The sequence below is a fragment of the Cygnus olor genome, chromosome 7 (genome assembly GCF_009769625.2).
Source record: "Cygnus olor isolate bCygOlo1 chromosome 7, bCygOlo1.pri.v2, whole genome shotgun sequence".
In the NCBI taxonomy this organism is placed as follows: domain Eukaryota; kingdom Metazoa; phylum Chordata; class Aves; order Anseriformes; family Anatidae; genus Cygnus; species Cygnus olor.
Genome location: NC_049175.1, coordinates 35044102 through 35060423, shown reverse-complemented (window position 1 = coordinate 35060423; position 16322 = coordinate 35044102). Strand labels below are relative to the sequence as shown.

The 16322-nt window shown below is 40.4% G+C and overlaps 1 protein-coding gene across 1 annotated transcript in view; it reads left to right on the top strand.

The window, feature by feature from the left end:
• ADAM12 (ADAM metallopeptidase domain 12) overlaps positions 1 to 16322 on the top strand; it is a 183919-nt gene that overhangs the window by 146443 nt on the left and 21154 nt on the right. The window contains exons 12-14 of the mRNA XM_040562848.1: positions 3076 to 3253; positions 8177 to 8266; positions 9657 to 9852. Coding sequence (XP_040418782.1) covers positions 3076 to 3253; positions 8177 to 8266; positions 9657 to 9852 — 464 coding nt within the window. The remainder of the gene's footprint in view (positions 1 to 3075; positions 3254 to 8176; positions 8267 to 9656; positions 9853 to 16322) is intronic.

Genomic DNA, 16322 nt, shown 5'->3' with positions numbered 1-16322 from the left:
ACTGGAGAGACTCCATCATGTTTTCCCACACAAAGGAAATCCTTCCAGGTGAAGACTGAAGCTTATTCACAGGGTAGTGTGGTGAAACTTGCTGCACTTTTTAGAGGATGAGTATCCTTCACATGACTAGTCATGATTTTTCACAGGCTTTAGATTCATTTTAACAACATGCATAATGCTACTGACATCTGATAGCCTTTCCCATCTGCCAAGGTTATCAGGCCTCAAATGAAACAGCTTAAAAATTGAAATGACAGCCAAAATGTAGACTAAAATCAGTGGTCAAAAGCTGTGGCTATTACATTGGATTCTTTTGTCACAGAAGATGAAGAAGAATAAGAAGAAGGAGAAGATGAAGAAGATGAAGAAGATGATGAAGAAGAAGAACGGTTGTGTGTCATAATATCATGATATTAATGATCAATTATGTTTCCAATGAAATACCAACTGGCATCAATTGATGTGGTATCTTCTCTTTCATGTGTGGTTACCCTTCAGTTGCTCTCTGTTTCCATTTGTTGTGTTTTTCTTCATTTTCACTTTGCTTTATTTTGGGCTTACTTGGTAAAGAAAAAATATTTTCAGAAAATTTCATTAAATAACATGTGCTGCACTGATGTCAACTGAGGAAATCAGCGTCAAGAGCAGGAAAAGCCAGAAGATGAATGGATCTCTTAGTTCAAAATAGGAAACAGCTTGAAGTTCCTTTTGGGGGGGGAAACAGAAACCTCATTCATTAACAATGACATTATTTCACCTCTGGTAAAGAGTAAGGATTCTGTTCTCCCAGTGATGGACAGACACATTTCACATTCATGCAAATGACCCTGAGCATTCATGGATACAAAGGAACAGCCCTAAAATACTGACGGTTTTGACTGGCAAGCTGTTCTTATGGACTGCATGTGGCTCAGACATCTGGCACAGGGAAAAATGCATTATTTGTGTTCCTGAATTGATTTCAGACTATGTAAGGTCTGTATGACTCCCTGCGTTCATCTCAGTGGATATCAAAGTAAATCTGTGTCAATGAAGTGAAGGATCTTTCCTGGATGATGCAATATCCATTTATTCACACTTAGATCTGAGGATCAATTCTGATCAAGCTCTCGTATATTTTGTGGAGGATTTATCACTCAGATGTATCTGTGGTTCTTGAGGTTTTGCTGGTGTTTGATAGAAGCGTACATCCACTTACTTGATCATAGTCACGCACACAAAACTTTGTGCCTTTTTTCCAATCAAAATAAGAGTGGGACAGGAGCTTGTGGTGTTCAGTTAAGATCACCTCCATTTGCTCAATATAAAAAAGTCAGTAGAAGGTTTCTCAAGTGCCTTTATTTTCTATTTCATTACTCTCAGTACCTTCCATTTCCCCTTGAGCCTGGAGCTGCAGCTAGCAGCCTGACTCCTACCTCATGCTATTCTGAAATTTGTTTATCTTAGACTCTGTCATTTTGCCTAAACATTAACATTTTCCAGAAATCAGCTGCTTAAGTGAAGAGGCCTATTAACTTTCTGAAGTCATATGTCAGTGAACCACAGAACTGTTTAGTTTAACTAGACAAGCCTTGTAGTGGTACGTGAAAATTATTTTCTTCTTAAGAGTCATGTTTATGTCATTTACCAACAAGCTGTCTGTATTACTGCAGAATAATCTGCAAAAGGGTAATTTTAAGAGGGCACAAAATTAATTCTATTCTGTAGAGTACCCCTAACCTTTCTACAAGATCCTAATTAACCAATCCTAAGCATAGGAAGCTATATCACATCTGCAATTGTCAAACATTTCTTTTTCTTTTTTTTTTAATAGAAATTATCCCTTTTTTATAGCAATATGTATCACCATCCACAAAGCAAGCTTTTCATTTCAGGATATTAGAAATAACAGTTGATTCATCGAAGTCTGAAGCTCAGCAGTGCAGAACTTCCATCTATTATCTTGCTTGTTGGCAAGGATTATGCCCTGTCCCTAATAATACATGATTGATACAAAGCATTTAGTGAATAAAGTCCAGTCATTATCAGGTTGCCTCCCTGTGCTGCTGTAATGTTAAATTACTGCTTGACTGTGGAGCAGCAGTAAAGAAGGTCCTGGGTCTTAGGGGAGATAAAGCAGCTTGAAAGCTGTTTTTCTGCTTGGTTGTGATCCAGATTCAATGTAATTGTGTGCACATCTGAGTGCAGAGAGGGCACAGCAGACTTCTGTAGGATATAACTCTGATGGCCAGACCCAGGTGTCATTTGTCTCATTTCTTTGAGTCAAACTGCAAATGTTCATTAATGAGAATGGAATGACGTCCTCCATCAGAAAAACACAGATTATCTGGTGACATTTGTACTCCACTGGATCATTTCACTTACTGTCCATGCATTTTCCAAAATAAAACAGAGACCCTAGGTGCCTGAACAGCAGGGTCAAGTTCTGCTCTCATCAGTATGAATTCAAAACATGGGTATTTTCAGTAGTGTCTTGAGTCATCCAGATTTCAAATAAGAACTGTATTTGCTTTAATCTTGAAGTTCCCAAGCTCAGCTTTGGTGAACTGCAGAAGCAGGTTCTCACCAAGGAACACGTTGTTTATCTCTCTCCCTCTCTCTCCCTCTTTCCCTAAAAACATAAAAGTTTGCCACTCTGCAGACCAAGATGAATGAATTTGCCATTTGAGGCTAAATTTTCCAAGACTTTTTAGGATGTTTTGCATCCCACTGAATGTTAGAATCCTCCCTGCAAGCCTAGCATTTCCTTAGTGTCATGATCAAAATTTTCTCTGTAACTACCTGCACAGAAGTGGGAGAAGGAAATCCAAGTACGAGTGCTTCCAATCTTTACCAGCAGTTACAACTTTAAATGCAAATGATGGAAATTTCCTTGCTCATGGTCAGAAATTGTAATAAACATTTGGGGCACAATTTCACAGTGAATTGCTATATCTCAATCCAGTGTTAAAGGGTAAAAAAATGAACACAGTCTTCTCGTTTGTGTACAGGTGTGCTTAAAGGTCACCAGTGTGACAGGAGAGAGATGTTTTCATCTGATAATGATTTTTTTTTTCTCATGAATTTTTCTTCCAGCTACCCATTTCCCATGGTATTCAGTAGCTGCAGCAGAAAGGACCTAGAAAACAGCCTGGAGAAAGGAGTGGGAATGTGTCTGTTTAATTTGCCTGAAGTCAAGGAGTCCTTTGGTGGACAGAAGTGTGGGAATGGCTACGTGGAAGATGGAGAGGAGTGCGACTGTGGTGAGCCTGATGTAAGACACCACCTGTGAATTACTACTCACCTCCTATCTGCAGGGTTTTAACAGTAGAGAAGTTCCAGAGTTGGTTTGGCACGTTTAAGGCTATTTGGTGTAAAGCAGAACTTCCCCTTCTCTGCTCCTATCTTATCAGCTTAAGCCTCAGAGTCCTCAGAAATGTGGGTTTCTGCTTGCCTTGCATTTGGGTTGCTGAAGTTGCAAAGCATTAGTTAAACGTGTGCTCAATTTGCCATTAAGGAACAAAGTCTCTCACGGTTCATCCAACAGACCAGCTGTGAGTATCATGTTCCTAACAACAGAGATGCCTGTACAAACGAGCTAATAACCTAAACCCAAAATTAATTTGTTAACATCACTTAGATTTCCCAGGATACCACACATTAACTGAAAGTTCTCTTCCATATATGAGAAGCTACTGAATTGATATTGCTTAGGTATTTATTTTGTTGCAGCCAGTTTCAGGTTTTACGTAGGACACCTTTCCCTCTTTTGCTATGAGATTTTTCTTTGCTGTTAGCCAATTACCCTGCTAACAAAAATAGCCTTTACTGACTCCCAGAAAGATTACTACTACTTCAACAATCATTCTATTTAGTTTAGAGAGTGTGTCAGAGGACTGCTCAGATCAGGAGGAGATAGGCAAAACCTGGGGGTCAAATAATATCTGAGCACACATTCTTATCCCTTTGGCTTCCCATGTTCATTGGCTGTATTGAACTTCTCCCAGATTATCTGAATTAAATACATCAGCAGATGAGGGATTTGTTTCCTGTGATAAATACAGCTCTGCAGACAAAATAGATAGGGGCAGTTAAAACACTGAGATATTGCTGTATCCTGTCTATACAGTGTATTGGATTTACACAAGCCATAAGGATTTCCTGACAGTTCACTCATTCTTCAGGGTAACAAGGTTGGAGGAAGCAGGCTTATCTTCTAGTTTAAAGTCAATAGAGTGCAAGCAGCTTGCAAATGTCTTTCTAACCCAGTTATCTTTCTCATTTTCACTTTTGAATGATAGCAATACCTTTTCAAGTCAAAGCCACTTAACATCAGCAAGCACTGACTTGATTTGCCTCTTCTTTCTATGTTTTTTTTTTTTAATTATGTTGGTAAAATGCACCTTGGGTCCAATTAAATTAGTTTGGATTTTACTGCTATAATCCAAGTGGTACCAAATATATATATATATATTAGAGTAGTTAGCAATTCACTCTCCAGTCATTTAGACCAGCTGAGTTTTGTCAATAGTGGTACAAATAGTGTACAAGCTGTACAATAACATGTGCTAGTTGTGTTTTATCATTGATCAGAATAAAGTATCTGTCTGAATATATAGATGTAGATGGTGGGTAAGGACATTTCTCCTTTACTCAAGAACCTTTTACCCTCTGGATTTTGATAAGGCATTGAAGAATTCTGTATATTACTTGCCAAGTAAAAACAGCTCTGCTCTGTCCCCCAAATAAAACATCAGCTCCATGTTGAGATCTGTCCTCAGTGACATTCCTTAGCAGTAGGACAGCAATGGATTCATAAGGGCTATGGTACATCTCCCACCCTTCAGACAACCCTGGACACAGTGATGCAGTAGGGACTGTTTGGTCACTTTCACACATCATGGTCTCATATGCATCAGGTGCTGGTCAGCTTCTTGAGTATAATGGATGCTGCTGTGCTCACCACCAGGCCAAGAGTATAATTCCCGACCAAGGATGATATTACCAGTTTAGCCTAATTTTGGATTGTATTAAGGTCCAATGTGCTGTCCAACATCAGCTAAACAGGAAGGAGGGTTAATGTGGATTATACATACAAAGACAGAAAAAGGCAAAAAAAAAAAAAAAACAACAACACCCTTGCACCCTTGGTCCATGAGAACTGGAAGGTGACAAATGTGGCCAATTTTATAACAGGCTGCAAGGAAGATCAGAATACTACAAATTGGTAAATGAGAAGTCAGTTCCAAACAAATTACTGGCAAATGTAATAAAGAGCTACTGCCTGAGTAGCTATGGCATGTCAGGGACTGCTTTTGTGCCAGGATGACCTGCTTTACAAACTTATCACTGTGCTCTGCAGGATTTAGCAAGTAGGTGGAAAGGGAAGATCCAGTTATATCAGCCTGTTTCAAAGGAGCTTTAGACCAAAGCCTTTCACCAAAGCCTCTTTAGAAGACTACACAGCTATAGGATGAAAGAATATTGCACAGACAAAAACTGGGTTAAAAGATATGAAATATAGGGCAGATGTAAATAATCAAGTATTGCAGTGGAAGATCTGCAGTGATGTATCTGTGAGATGTGTCCTGGAACACCACACAATTCAGCTTATTCATAAACAGCCCGAGAAGAGGAATAGTCTTGAACTTGCTGATGGTATTAGCTAGGCTGGTATAGGCTGGTAGAGATGAAAGCTGGCTGTGAAGAACTACAGAAGAACCTTCTGAGATGGCTTGACTGGGCATTAAGGTGACAAATGGGATTCAGTGCAGAGTGATGCATGTTCCAAGCATCACAGATAGGATGATGGACTCTGAGCTGACTCTGACCATAGAGGAACAAGACTTCTTACTGCAATAAATAGTGTCATGAAAATGTCAGCTCAGTGCTCAAGAGTAGTCAAAAAGGTAAATAGGCTGTTAGAAATTACTTGGAAGGAAATAGGAAAAAACAAACAAACGAAAAAGAACAACAAAAAAAGCACCAGAAAGCCACTATAAATCTGCTGCATGATGTGTCTGAAACAGCGTGTGCAGTTTTTTCCTACCTCTCCCTGGTCTCAATAAGGATAAAGCAGAATGAGAAAAGGCTGAAAGAAAACCAACAAGGTTGTTTAAACTTTTGGAGGCGTTCTGCCTGGAAAAGTAGAAAATGAAGGAAAAAGTGACAGAAGCTGATAAAATCATGAGTGAATTGGAAAGAGTGAATAGGGAGCAATTGCCCCCGGCAAGAACTGTGCAAATGAAGTTAGCAAATGTCAGGTTTCAAACAAGCAGAAGGAGCTGCTCCCCAGACTGTGTAGCTTACTTGTGAGCTCCTTTCCCCAAATGTTGCAGGTGCTAAAAATGCACATGGATCCAAGGAACCCAGGAGATGAGGAAAGTATCACATGTCTGTGTTCATATTCTTGTCTGTAAGCATTTCCTGCTGGCTGCTGTCAGGGCGTAGCACGGTTAGATGGGTTAGGTGTGGTCTATCTTGTATTCTTAGGAAAGTGGGGGGGGGGAAACAAGGTGTCATGTCTAAAGCACCTGGCATCATGTAGGTTATGCTAGAATAATTATTGCATTAGTCTGTTTGAGATGTTCTGATAAACACAGGAGATCTACACCAAGAAACCCACCTCCCATCATTGCTGTTGTAGCTAGTAGTGACTAATAATAATAAACTATGACAGGGCGGTAGTTTCAGGTGGCTGCCTCCCATCTCTCTTCCAGCCTCCAAAAACCTTGTGAGCCTTTTCTGTTTGCTTGCCTGTTTGTTTATGTTAAAACCATTCCTGACAATTTAATAGCCCAGGCACAAAAACTATTTACCAAGCTCATTCCCTGCAATGAGTAATAAGTGAGTGAGCAATTGGAAATTTGAAAGGCTGCAGTACCATCATTCAGGGAGCTGTGTCTTTGTCCCACGCTGCCTGTGGAATGCCAATTGCTTTCCTTGGGCTGCTTTGTGGATGGCCTGATGATGGGGTATAGGAGCTGACAGTTTCAGAAGTATGTTAATTGGATTGACATCGCTTTCCTTCACTCTGCTTTTCTCAGATTGCTATTGAGATGAATTTATAAGCTCTTCTTCTGTGGAGAGGAATGTTACTTCTTAAATACAGCAGCTGCACAGAAATATTTGTGTAGCCTGCTGCCTTCCAGCATGATCAAAAATAGGTGCAGGAAGTTGTTCTGCTGCTTCAGAGCAGCACAGTTATCTTTGTATATTCAGGCAGAAAACAGTGAAATTCGGAGAATCATTTTGCTCATCTGCAAGTGTAATGGCTGCCCTATCTTCCAGTTGGAAAGCTTTACAAAAGCCAATAAAGTAGCAAGAGGCTGTGAACATCATTCTAACCCACTTATTTTTCCTGTGTTCCCTGTGTTGTTAGTGATCCCTTGTTAAGTCAAACTGACTTAACACAGCTGAAGAGCAATTTTTTCTGCTGCTATTTTTGTTAGAGAGCTGAGATTCCACTGCAGCTGATGTAACTTGCAGCTTGTGAGTATAATCTCGGAAAAAAAACAACTCCATTATTTCCTGAAACTTCTTAACAGCTCACTCTACTGAGAATAAAGTTTGTAAAAGCCCATGTGCAGCCATCTAATCCATGAGTGTGAAATTGGGATGTATCAGTTAGTAATAATGCAACTCATGCTTTTCTCAAAGCTCTATTACTGGAATACCCCAAGAAAAGATTACATGGAATGGTGTCATCATCTTTCTTTGCAGCAGACAGCAGCCTCCATGCAAGACAGAAATTTAGTGAGAAACTATCACAAAACAGTGCTGCAGTGGTGATGCTCAGTACCTGTGGCACAGGTCTGGGATCCTCAGCTGGGGTGAATTCCACAGAAGGCAATGGATTAATTCCACTGAACTTTGTGGAAATAAAACACCATACTGTTGTGTCAGGATCAGTAGCAGCACACTGGAGTTGTTCGTGGTATTTGGCACTAGACCCCTGGCTACAATAAACCAGCCTTCCTCAGTGGCTTCTCTGGTTTTACTACAATTACAGCAGTTGTAGGATGTAAGGACAGACAAGACTCTTTGGATCAAGTAGTAGAATTTCATACCTAATTCATTAATTCATGCCTAGCTTTTCTTGGCAGGGCTATAGCACCTCTTTGAGAAAGTCAGCCTCTCTTGATTTACAGCTCATTGTGACTGAAAGTTGTCTGCTTTTAATTTATCCCCCATCTAGGAATGTACGAACCCATGTTGTAATGCAACTACCTGTACTTTGAGAACGGAAGCAGTGTGTGCACATGGACTTTGCTGTGAAGACTGCAAGGTGAACTGTTGGAAACCTTTCTTATTTACGTGGGGTGGGCACAATTCCATAATCTTCTCAACAGCAGACGAGTAAGCAAGAACACAGACCCAACAAATTAGCATCATTAAGCGTTAAGACCCTTGCATTTCTTGTGAGCAATTAAAAAAATGATCAAACTCTAACAGTTATTGAAGGGGCAGACTTCTTTAACAGTGCCTGTGCTATCTGTAGCCATTTCATTTGTTCATGCAAAACCTCTTCCTTTTCATGAACTTGTACACTTGGCTGTTTTTCATGCTTATGTGGATGCTGTGCTGTAGCAAGCAGTCGTTAAATGATGGACCCTCTTTTTATGGGAAGACTCTTGAAATATTAATTCTGTCAACAACATATATATTTTTAATGGCTGAGCACCAGCTCTTGTGGACTCCTAATGTGCTATAAAAAGCCAACTTGCTGCAGGCATTTACCTTCTCAAATTCTCACACCAACTCTTGCATATGGGCTAATAGAGCATTCAGCAAGTTTCCATTGTGTCTGTGTCAACCATCTGCCTAAAAGCTCAGACCAGCAAGCTGTCAGGACAGCATCAACCTGCTGCAGCACTTTCCTAGGGAGGATTACCTTCATGTGGTTTTGCTTTTCTCCAAAAACACTGTGGTGATGCAGTTAAAGTTCAATGGTGCTCCCAGAGCACACCTGTCTGTTGTTGCTGGTGATGTGTGAATGTTCAGACTGGGATTTTTTTAACATTCCCTACTAGTTGCCTTCACCTCTGAACAACAGAGTTATCTAGAGAAATTGGGACAGGAGAGGAGCAGTTTTGTTGAGTGGTGGTATTATTAAGTTGAAGAAGATCTTGAAGCCTGTGAGAGAGCAACATTTCCCTGAACTGTCAGGGAAGCTCTCAGGGAGCTGAAACCAGCATCAGGTGGGCTGGTGGCCCTGTGAGTGACCGCTCCAGCTGGGGCTGGTGAGGTTCTGTGCTCAGCTGGCTGTCCTGGTCACTGCGGTGTTGCCACATCTGGCCCCAGCACAGAGCAATCACCTGGGATCGGTGCTGTGTGGATGGCAAGGGTTCTGGTCTGACTTCCCATCAGTGCTACAGAGCATACTTTGCATTACAGCCCAAAAATATTTCTGCGTCTGTGTCTTTAGGAATGGTTGCATTGAAAAATTTTGTTCATATTTGAAAACTAGCAAAAGGCAGGATTTACCTTCTGACCTGAGCCACTTTGCAATATGGATCAAATATATACATTTAAAGAGTGGCGTAATCCTCATGCTGTCCACTGCAGTCAGTTGGTGCAGAGCCAATGGAAAAAAAGCTGTGTGCTGCATGGGTTACACCGCTGCATAACGCTTATTGATTGGAACGACAGCAGTTAAGGTTTTGTTTGTTTTGCAGTTAAAACCAGCGGGGACTTCTTGCAGAGAGTCAAGTAATTCCTGTGATCTGCCGGAGTTTTGCACGGGAGCCAGCCCTCACTGCCCAGCTAACGTGTACCTGCACGACGGGCACGCGTGCCACGGGGTGGACGGTTACTGCTACAACGGCATCTGCCAGACCCACGAGCAGCAGTGCATCACCCTCTGGGGCCAGGGTGAGTCCGGGAACCAGGAGATCTGCTTGTCAGACTGCAATAAAAGTTGCCTGTGATTATAGCTGGATTTGGGGGAATTTTATACAGTACCAATCTGTGTCTATTCTTTCCTGAAACGGAGAACTGAACAATGAGGGAATCATTTTGTGATTCATTTTCTCCTTGATTTGCAGTCATGTTCATTTTTTGCAGCAGGAGGTAGAGAGCGGATGTAACTAGGTTCATTCCACAGCACCGCTACAAATGGCTCTGTGAACTTAGGCAAATCGTTTAATACTGATTGGTATGGCCTTAGTTCATCCTATAAAGTGCTGAATGCTCCTGACAGAGGTAGAAATCACATCCCTTTTCAGACTGGGACATAAGCTTCCACCTGAACTCTGAATTGCTCATCCGCAGAATGTCTGTTTACATCCCAAAATAGAGTTCAATATTTAACACTAACATGAGATTCTTGTAGCCCTGTGTGCATTTTATTAATTGGTGTTACTCTGTAAACCTGCCTCCTGATAATTCTCTTAGCAGTGAAGTATGCAGTGAAGCAGAGATTTTATTCACCCATGGGAATTCACTCACTTTTTGCAAAAATCTAATACGATGAGCTCCTAAATTATCCTAAGCAGATGATAACCCAGGAAAGCTGTTCACCCTCCACCTTTGTGTGGCCCTCCCACTGACATACCAGCATTAACTCAGAATTTTGCTGTTGCCTGCTGCCTCACTTGGGACAAGCATCACACTAGGTCCTTCTTTCAAATGGGAAAAACATTTTGAACTCTCATGGGGAGAAGTGCTATTAAGAGCTAAATTTAATTATTTCTTTTAAGCTAATGTTTTTAGCTCTTTTAGGCTCTTTCAGTTCAGTATATAGCTGTCTTTAACTCTATTTCAAAATTTTCATATCAATTTACTACGCACAGATGTTTCCCTTGATCAGAGCCCTCATCAGAAGTCTACTGAAGAATTTATCAGTTATCTTCATAAGAGCTCAGACCACTTTCCAAACTTTTAAAATGAACGCTAAAGCATCTCAAGAAATAGTGCCAGTGATGCAGATAGCAGGGAGATGTTAGCTTGATCGTGTGGGTATAAGAACGTGTTAGAAGAGTTCCGGTTCATAACAAAACTGCCTACGTGGAGAAAGCCATGCATCTCATGCACTCCTCCGAATCCCACTCGTGTCATAGAGGTAATATGAGCTCATATAGGCATGTGCAATTATAGCCTCCAGTCTTAGTCATACTGGGACTTTTAATCCCCTGGATACAGAGATATTTCTCTCGTATAAAGCAAAACCTCCTTACGAACCAGTTTCCCATGCCATGGAAAGTTACTCAGTCAGACCGTTAGTAATTTCGGTTGCTTAGAAAAATTCAGCTAAAGGTCAGAAAGCTGTATTGCTGTAGCTCCCTTGCCAGGTCTGTTTCCTAACAAAGCACGTCCTCCAACACCCCCGGGCTCCCCAAGTTCTTTCTTGTCTTCCTTCTCTGGACTATTCAACACGGGCACTGCTGTGCATGCAGTCTCCGGTGGTCAAGGCTGTGGGGGTCTGCTTGTGAGACAAATGACTTTGTTAGGAGCAGGGCTCAAATGGTCACAACAGACATTATCTGGAATACCCTTATTTGTCTGAACTTGAACTGCAAGCCTTAGTTCTGAACTCACTGGTGCAGGTATAAATTAGAGATCATGCCTGTAAACTTTGAAACTTCAAGCAGACTAGATTTCAAGAAAGAAAAAAGGGGGGGAGGGGGGGAGGAAAAAAAAGGCTTGTATTCTGAATTTAAAGACCAGGGCTGTAAATATCCCCACCTGCTCACACTTACATCTCATTGGAGCATGAGCTGGCAGAAGAGGGCTGGAATGGGAAGAGGGGTGGGTGGGCTATGCAGCTGGAAAAAAGAGAAGATTTTAAATCTTGCCTTCTTTGACGGGACAGATAAGAAAACCGTTTCCCTCCAACTCTGCTTGCAGCAGAAGGAGAGATTTGACATACCAAGATGTTGTCCCTGGGCTTTGTATCAAAAAGTTATATTTGAACCTTTCACCGGATTGCTGTAATTGATTAAAATTTGTTTTTAACAACTGTGTGTGTTGGAGGTGGGATGAGGGAGTAGTTGTACATTTTTCAAAGAAAATTTTATACAGTAAAGGGAAAACAGGCCATGGTTCCTTTACATTAGTTTCCTTTTTCTTCTCAGTAGGAGAAAGCCATGCAAAATACGTTAACTTTTCTTAAAACTATATTCAGCATATTGAATTCCTTATCAATGTGTTCTCTTTTATATCTTTCTTCGTTCATAGGCTTGCAGATGCCCAATGATAAATGTCAATCTTAATATTTTTAGCTCTAAAGAAAAATAATGAACTTGTCAGAGATAGTTTACATTAGGCTGAGCAACAGGAATCTGTTTCCAAAAAGGAGTACCCACATTTCATCAAGTTTCTTTGTTACTTTCAACAGAATTTCTGGAGGAAAATTGGAGAAATACTTTTTGGTGTTCCCTATCTGCAATAGGCTGGAGAGCTCTGAAAACAGCCATAAATACCAAGTCCGTTCCAGGCTGCTTGCAGAAAACACAGATTCCTCTTCTCTCTTTCTTGCATTAGTTCTCGTCGTTTTTATCTTTAAGGAGCAGCATGCATGAGGGGCTTGTGACCTTTTTTGTTTCATATTAAAAAATTTCGCGTTGCACTGATCTGACCTATTGATAGCAGTGTGACTGAGTGATACATCGATAGTAATGCATCTGCGTAATGTCTGGTACTCCACTGGCATTTGCAGGGAGCAACAAGATGCACAGATAAAGCTATTTAAGAGAGAGAAATTACTGATTACCAAGGAAAAGAAGATTCTCATCTTTAAACTCTTGGCATTTTCTGCATTGACAAGAAAGTGATTCTTCAGGGAAGAAAAGGAAATGTTTGTCAGTGTGTTTTCCTACATTTCCCCAAGAGGGAAAAAGCAATGATTTGGGGAAGACAATGGCAGGCATTGACTTAATAATTAGAACATGCTTAAATCTGTTGCGTAGACATGGCTATTTGTTTAGGCAGGAACAATCTTAATTTTATTGTCAATATTTGTTATAAAGGCCTGTCAATGATGCCAAAGCTTTGCATTTTTTTCCAAGTACAACCCTATAAGCAGAGCAGATGGGCTTCCCCATCTAATTTAGGCGACCAAGCCACTGCTATTTTTTGAAGGAATACGTATTAATCTGAGCACTGTAAAATTTGAATCTCATTTAGGATAACCAGTGAAGCCAAACAGTTTGGGTCATCACAGATTTACAGCAATGCCTTTGCTTTTAGGGATGTGAAAGGCTTTAAACCTTGTTCTTAGAGCTAGCAAACTCCTTACATGCAAAAACAATAGCTCAACCCCATCCCACTTTTCAGAGACTTGACAGCAGGGATCACCAAGATGAAGAGAAAGGCCAAGGGAAGCTTGAGGAAGTTTGCTTGGATCCTCAGTGCAGTAAAACAAACTTAATGAGATATAAAATCTAGGTGCAAACCACGTGACACACAGAGCTGTATTTTTATGCTTATATTTATTTATATAGTCGGTCATGGTACTTGTTACCATGCTCTGAGTAAGAAAACTCCCATTTGAGTGTTGCGTTTTTTTTTTTTTCCCTCCACACCCATACACGCTTTATAGGTATATGTTTTTAATGTCTGAGACAATGTTGGGAAATGAGTCTAAATATCTTCTGTTTCTGCTTGCTGCCTGATAACCGATGTTTCTCTATTTGTGCAGTCAGCACCATGGTCAGAAATTTCTCTCTTCTCTTTTGGGAGACTGTGACAGTGTTTTGTCCTCGCAGCAGGTCTTGTGCTGGTCTGAAATGACACAGCATTTCTGCACTGCTTCTGAGAGAGCAGAACATTTTTTTTTTCAATCTTAACATGAAAGAAGTGCGTTCATCAATATACACATTTGGAGGGAAAAAAAAAAAGTCTCCAGGCTGACAACTGCAGTGGTGAGCTTTGACCTGCAGCATTTTAAATGGCTGATTTAATCCCTCGAATAAGGCTTGGCATGGAAAAGCCGACAGGACCTTAATTACAGGGTCACGATACTATAATTATCAACAGCAAAGTGAAATAAACTCTGCTCATCCAGTTCAAAGCACTTAATATCCACTGTAAATCTCACAAATCATTTTGTCTTTGCCTGTAGAGGTAGCAAAATAGAGAAAGACAGGACTTTCTGCTGCAGTTTATGTGCTGCAATCATGATAAATGGGTTTCCTCCAGAAATGCAACATTACAATTCTCTTCCTTAAGCGTCCTCTGAAATCCTGCTTTTAACTTGGTAGCTCCATCTGCTCAGCTTCTTATAGTTTGCTATGTTTTCATTTATAAAAATGTCCAAATATTGTGAGATACCAGTCAGGAGAAGGAGCAGCCATCTGAATCCCAAACAACCATGTGTTTTGGTTTGATACCGAAGACAGAAATTGAAGCTAGATTTTGGTTTCCAGGCCCCAGATGATCACTGGGTACCAGGTGTTTTCATACACAGACTGCTCCGAGCCTAGCAGGGGAGCATTATTTTGTCCTCCATGACATCCGTTTTCTTGTCAAGTAATATTGGTTGGAGTTAAAGCTCACTGGCTGAGCTCTGCAAGGATGCTGCAGATGTGTTTTTCTTCCTGCAGGCAGCTTTCCATCACATGTACCGTGCTTGACTTCTACAGTCAAAAAAAAAAAAAAAAAAAGTTTCACTACGTGAAAGGGAAGGTAAATACCTTAAACTCTCTGTCTTTCAGCAAGCCCTTTATTTCCTTAACATCATTTTTTAATAAGCATTTTATAGGTCACTTACAGGCAAAGCATGGGACATTCATTTTGCTTTTGGCAGCTCATGGAGCCACACACTGCTTGGAAAAGTGTGTCTGTGCTTCGGGCTGCTGCTGACACATCCTCCAGCCACTCCAGTGACACTCTGCTGGCTGAACTGGTTGGGGTTCATGGGTCCCAGCCAAGAAAAAAGGAGACCCATCGCAATTGCATATGGTCATGGTAGATCACAGCGGCTGAGGTAGGTCTGAGGAAGTCAAACACAGCAGATGTTGGAGGAAAAAGCAATTATTTTTTCTTGGACTTCTACTTACAGCATGTTTTTTCTTTCCTTCCTTCCCTCTCCACTCTGAAGCTGGCATAGTGTATGCACATGTTAATGTTTGCATCATGCTGAATAGTTAATGTGCCTGCCCTGGAAAGATGAGGAGGAATCTACATGCTGAAAATGTAAATTTTACTTTTGCTTTTTGCACAGTGCCTTGTCTGGATGCTTTTGTTGATTTTTGATTATTGCTTGTGGTTTAATGAAAGGAAGCAAAAGAATCCTGTGCAAGCCCCTTTAATAGTTCCAGATTTGAGAAAAATTCTGAACTCAGCAAGCTTGATAGTAATCTTCCAAAGAATTTTAGGCTCTTGTCCTTCTCTTCAGGGAACCAGCAACTCACAGTCTGTTCCTTCTGTGCCCTGCTTTCTGACTTTTCCGTTTTCAGTATGTAAAAATCTTAGAAGGAAAAGAGGGTGCCATCTTAAGCCTCTCCAAGTTTTAATATTTTGTCCTTAATAGCATTAGATTGCTGTTCGGCAGTATATAGTATTAGTCAAGCTTCTAACTGTGAAATGCAGATAATTAATTGAGGCTTTAATCTCTGAGTTATTAGTGAAAAGATCCACACTATCTGGGAGTTTTACAATCATATTTATATGTTCTTCTTCAGGAATTTGACCCCCTTTTTTAAAGCCTTTTTCCTCTTTGAAGGCATTCAAATCTTCAGGATATTTTAAATAAATTATATGTTTTAGGCACAGTTATAGGCATATGCACTTGCAAGTGGCTCAAAATATTTGAAAGATGGAACATTTGAAAAATGGAACATTAATTCTGTCCCTGTTAAAGATCAGGGAACACTGAAAATGGTATATTCTCAGCCTTTAGGCTGTCACATCATTTGTTGTCAGTTATTTTTGTTTCAGTTTCACTGATCTATCAAAAGTACAAAAATGTATCTAGCAGATACATGCCAAGAGAGTCAGCCAATATATATCCTTACCAACTTGTCTCCTCAAAACAAGTCTGTGTATTGGAGCAGTTGAAATGTTGGCAATGACTTGATTGTGCTATTAATTATCTTCATGGAAAGAAAATATGGGACAGTAAAGGGCCCTAATCTATCAAAGAGCAGCAATTATTTGCTGGAAACAAAAGCTACACTTCACATTAGAACAAAGGAATGAAATTCTAATATGGGGACTAATTAAATATTGCAACAGTCAAGCCACAAAAGTACATGCTCCACCTCTTAGACATTTCAGATGAATGCATGGATGTAGAAGATACTACATAGTTGGTCATAATCTGGGAAAAATGGACAGAATATTATCTGCATAAGGGATTAGAGTAGATGTTCTAATAGCACCTTTTAACTTCTAAAATGTGG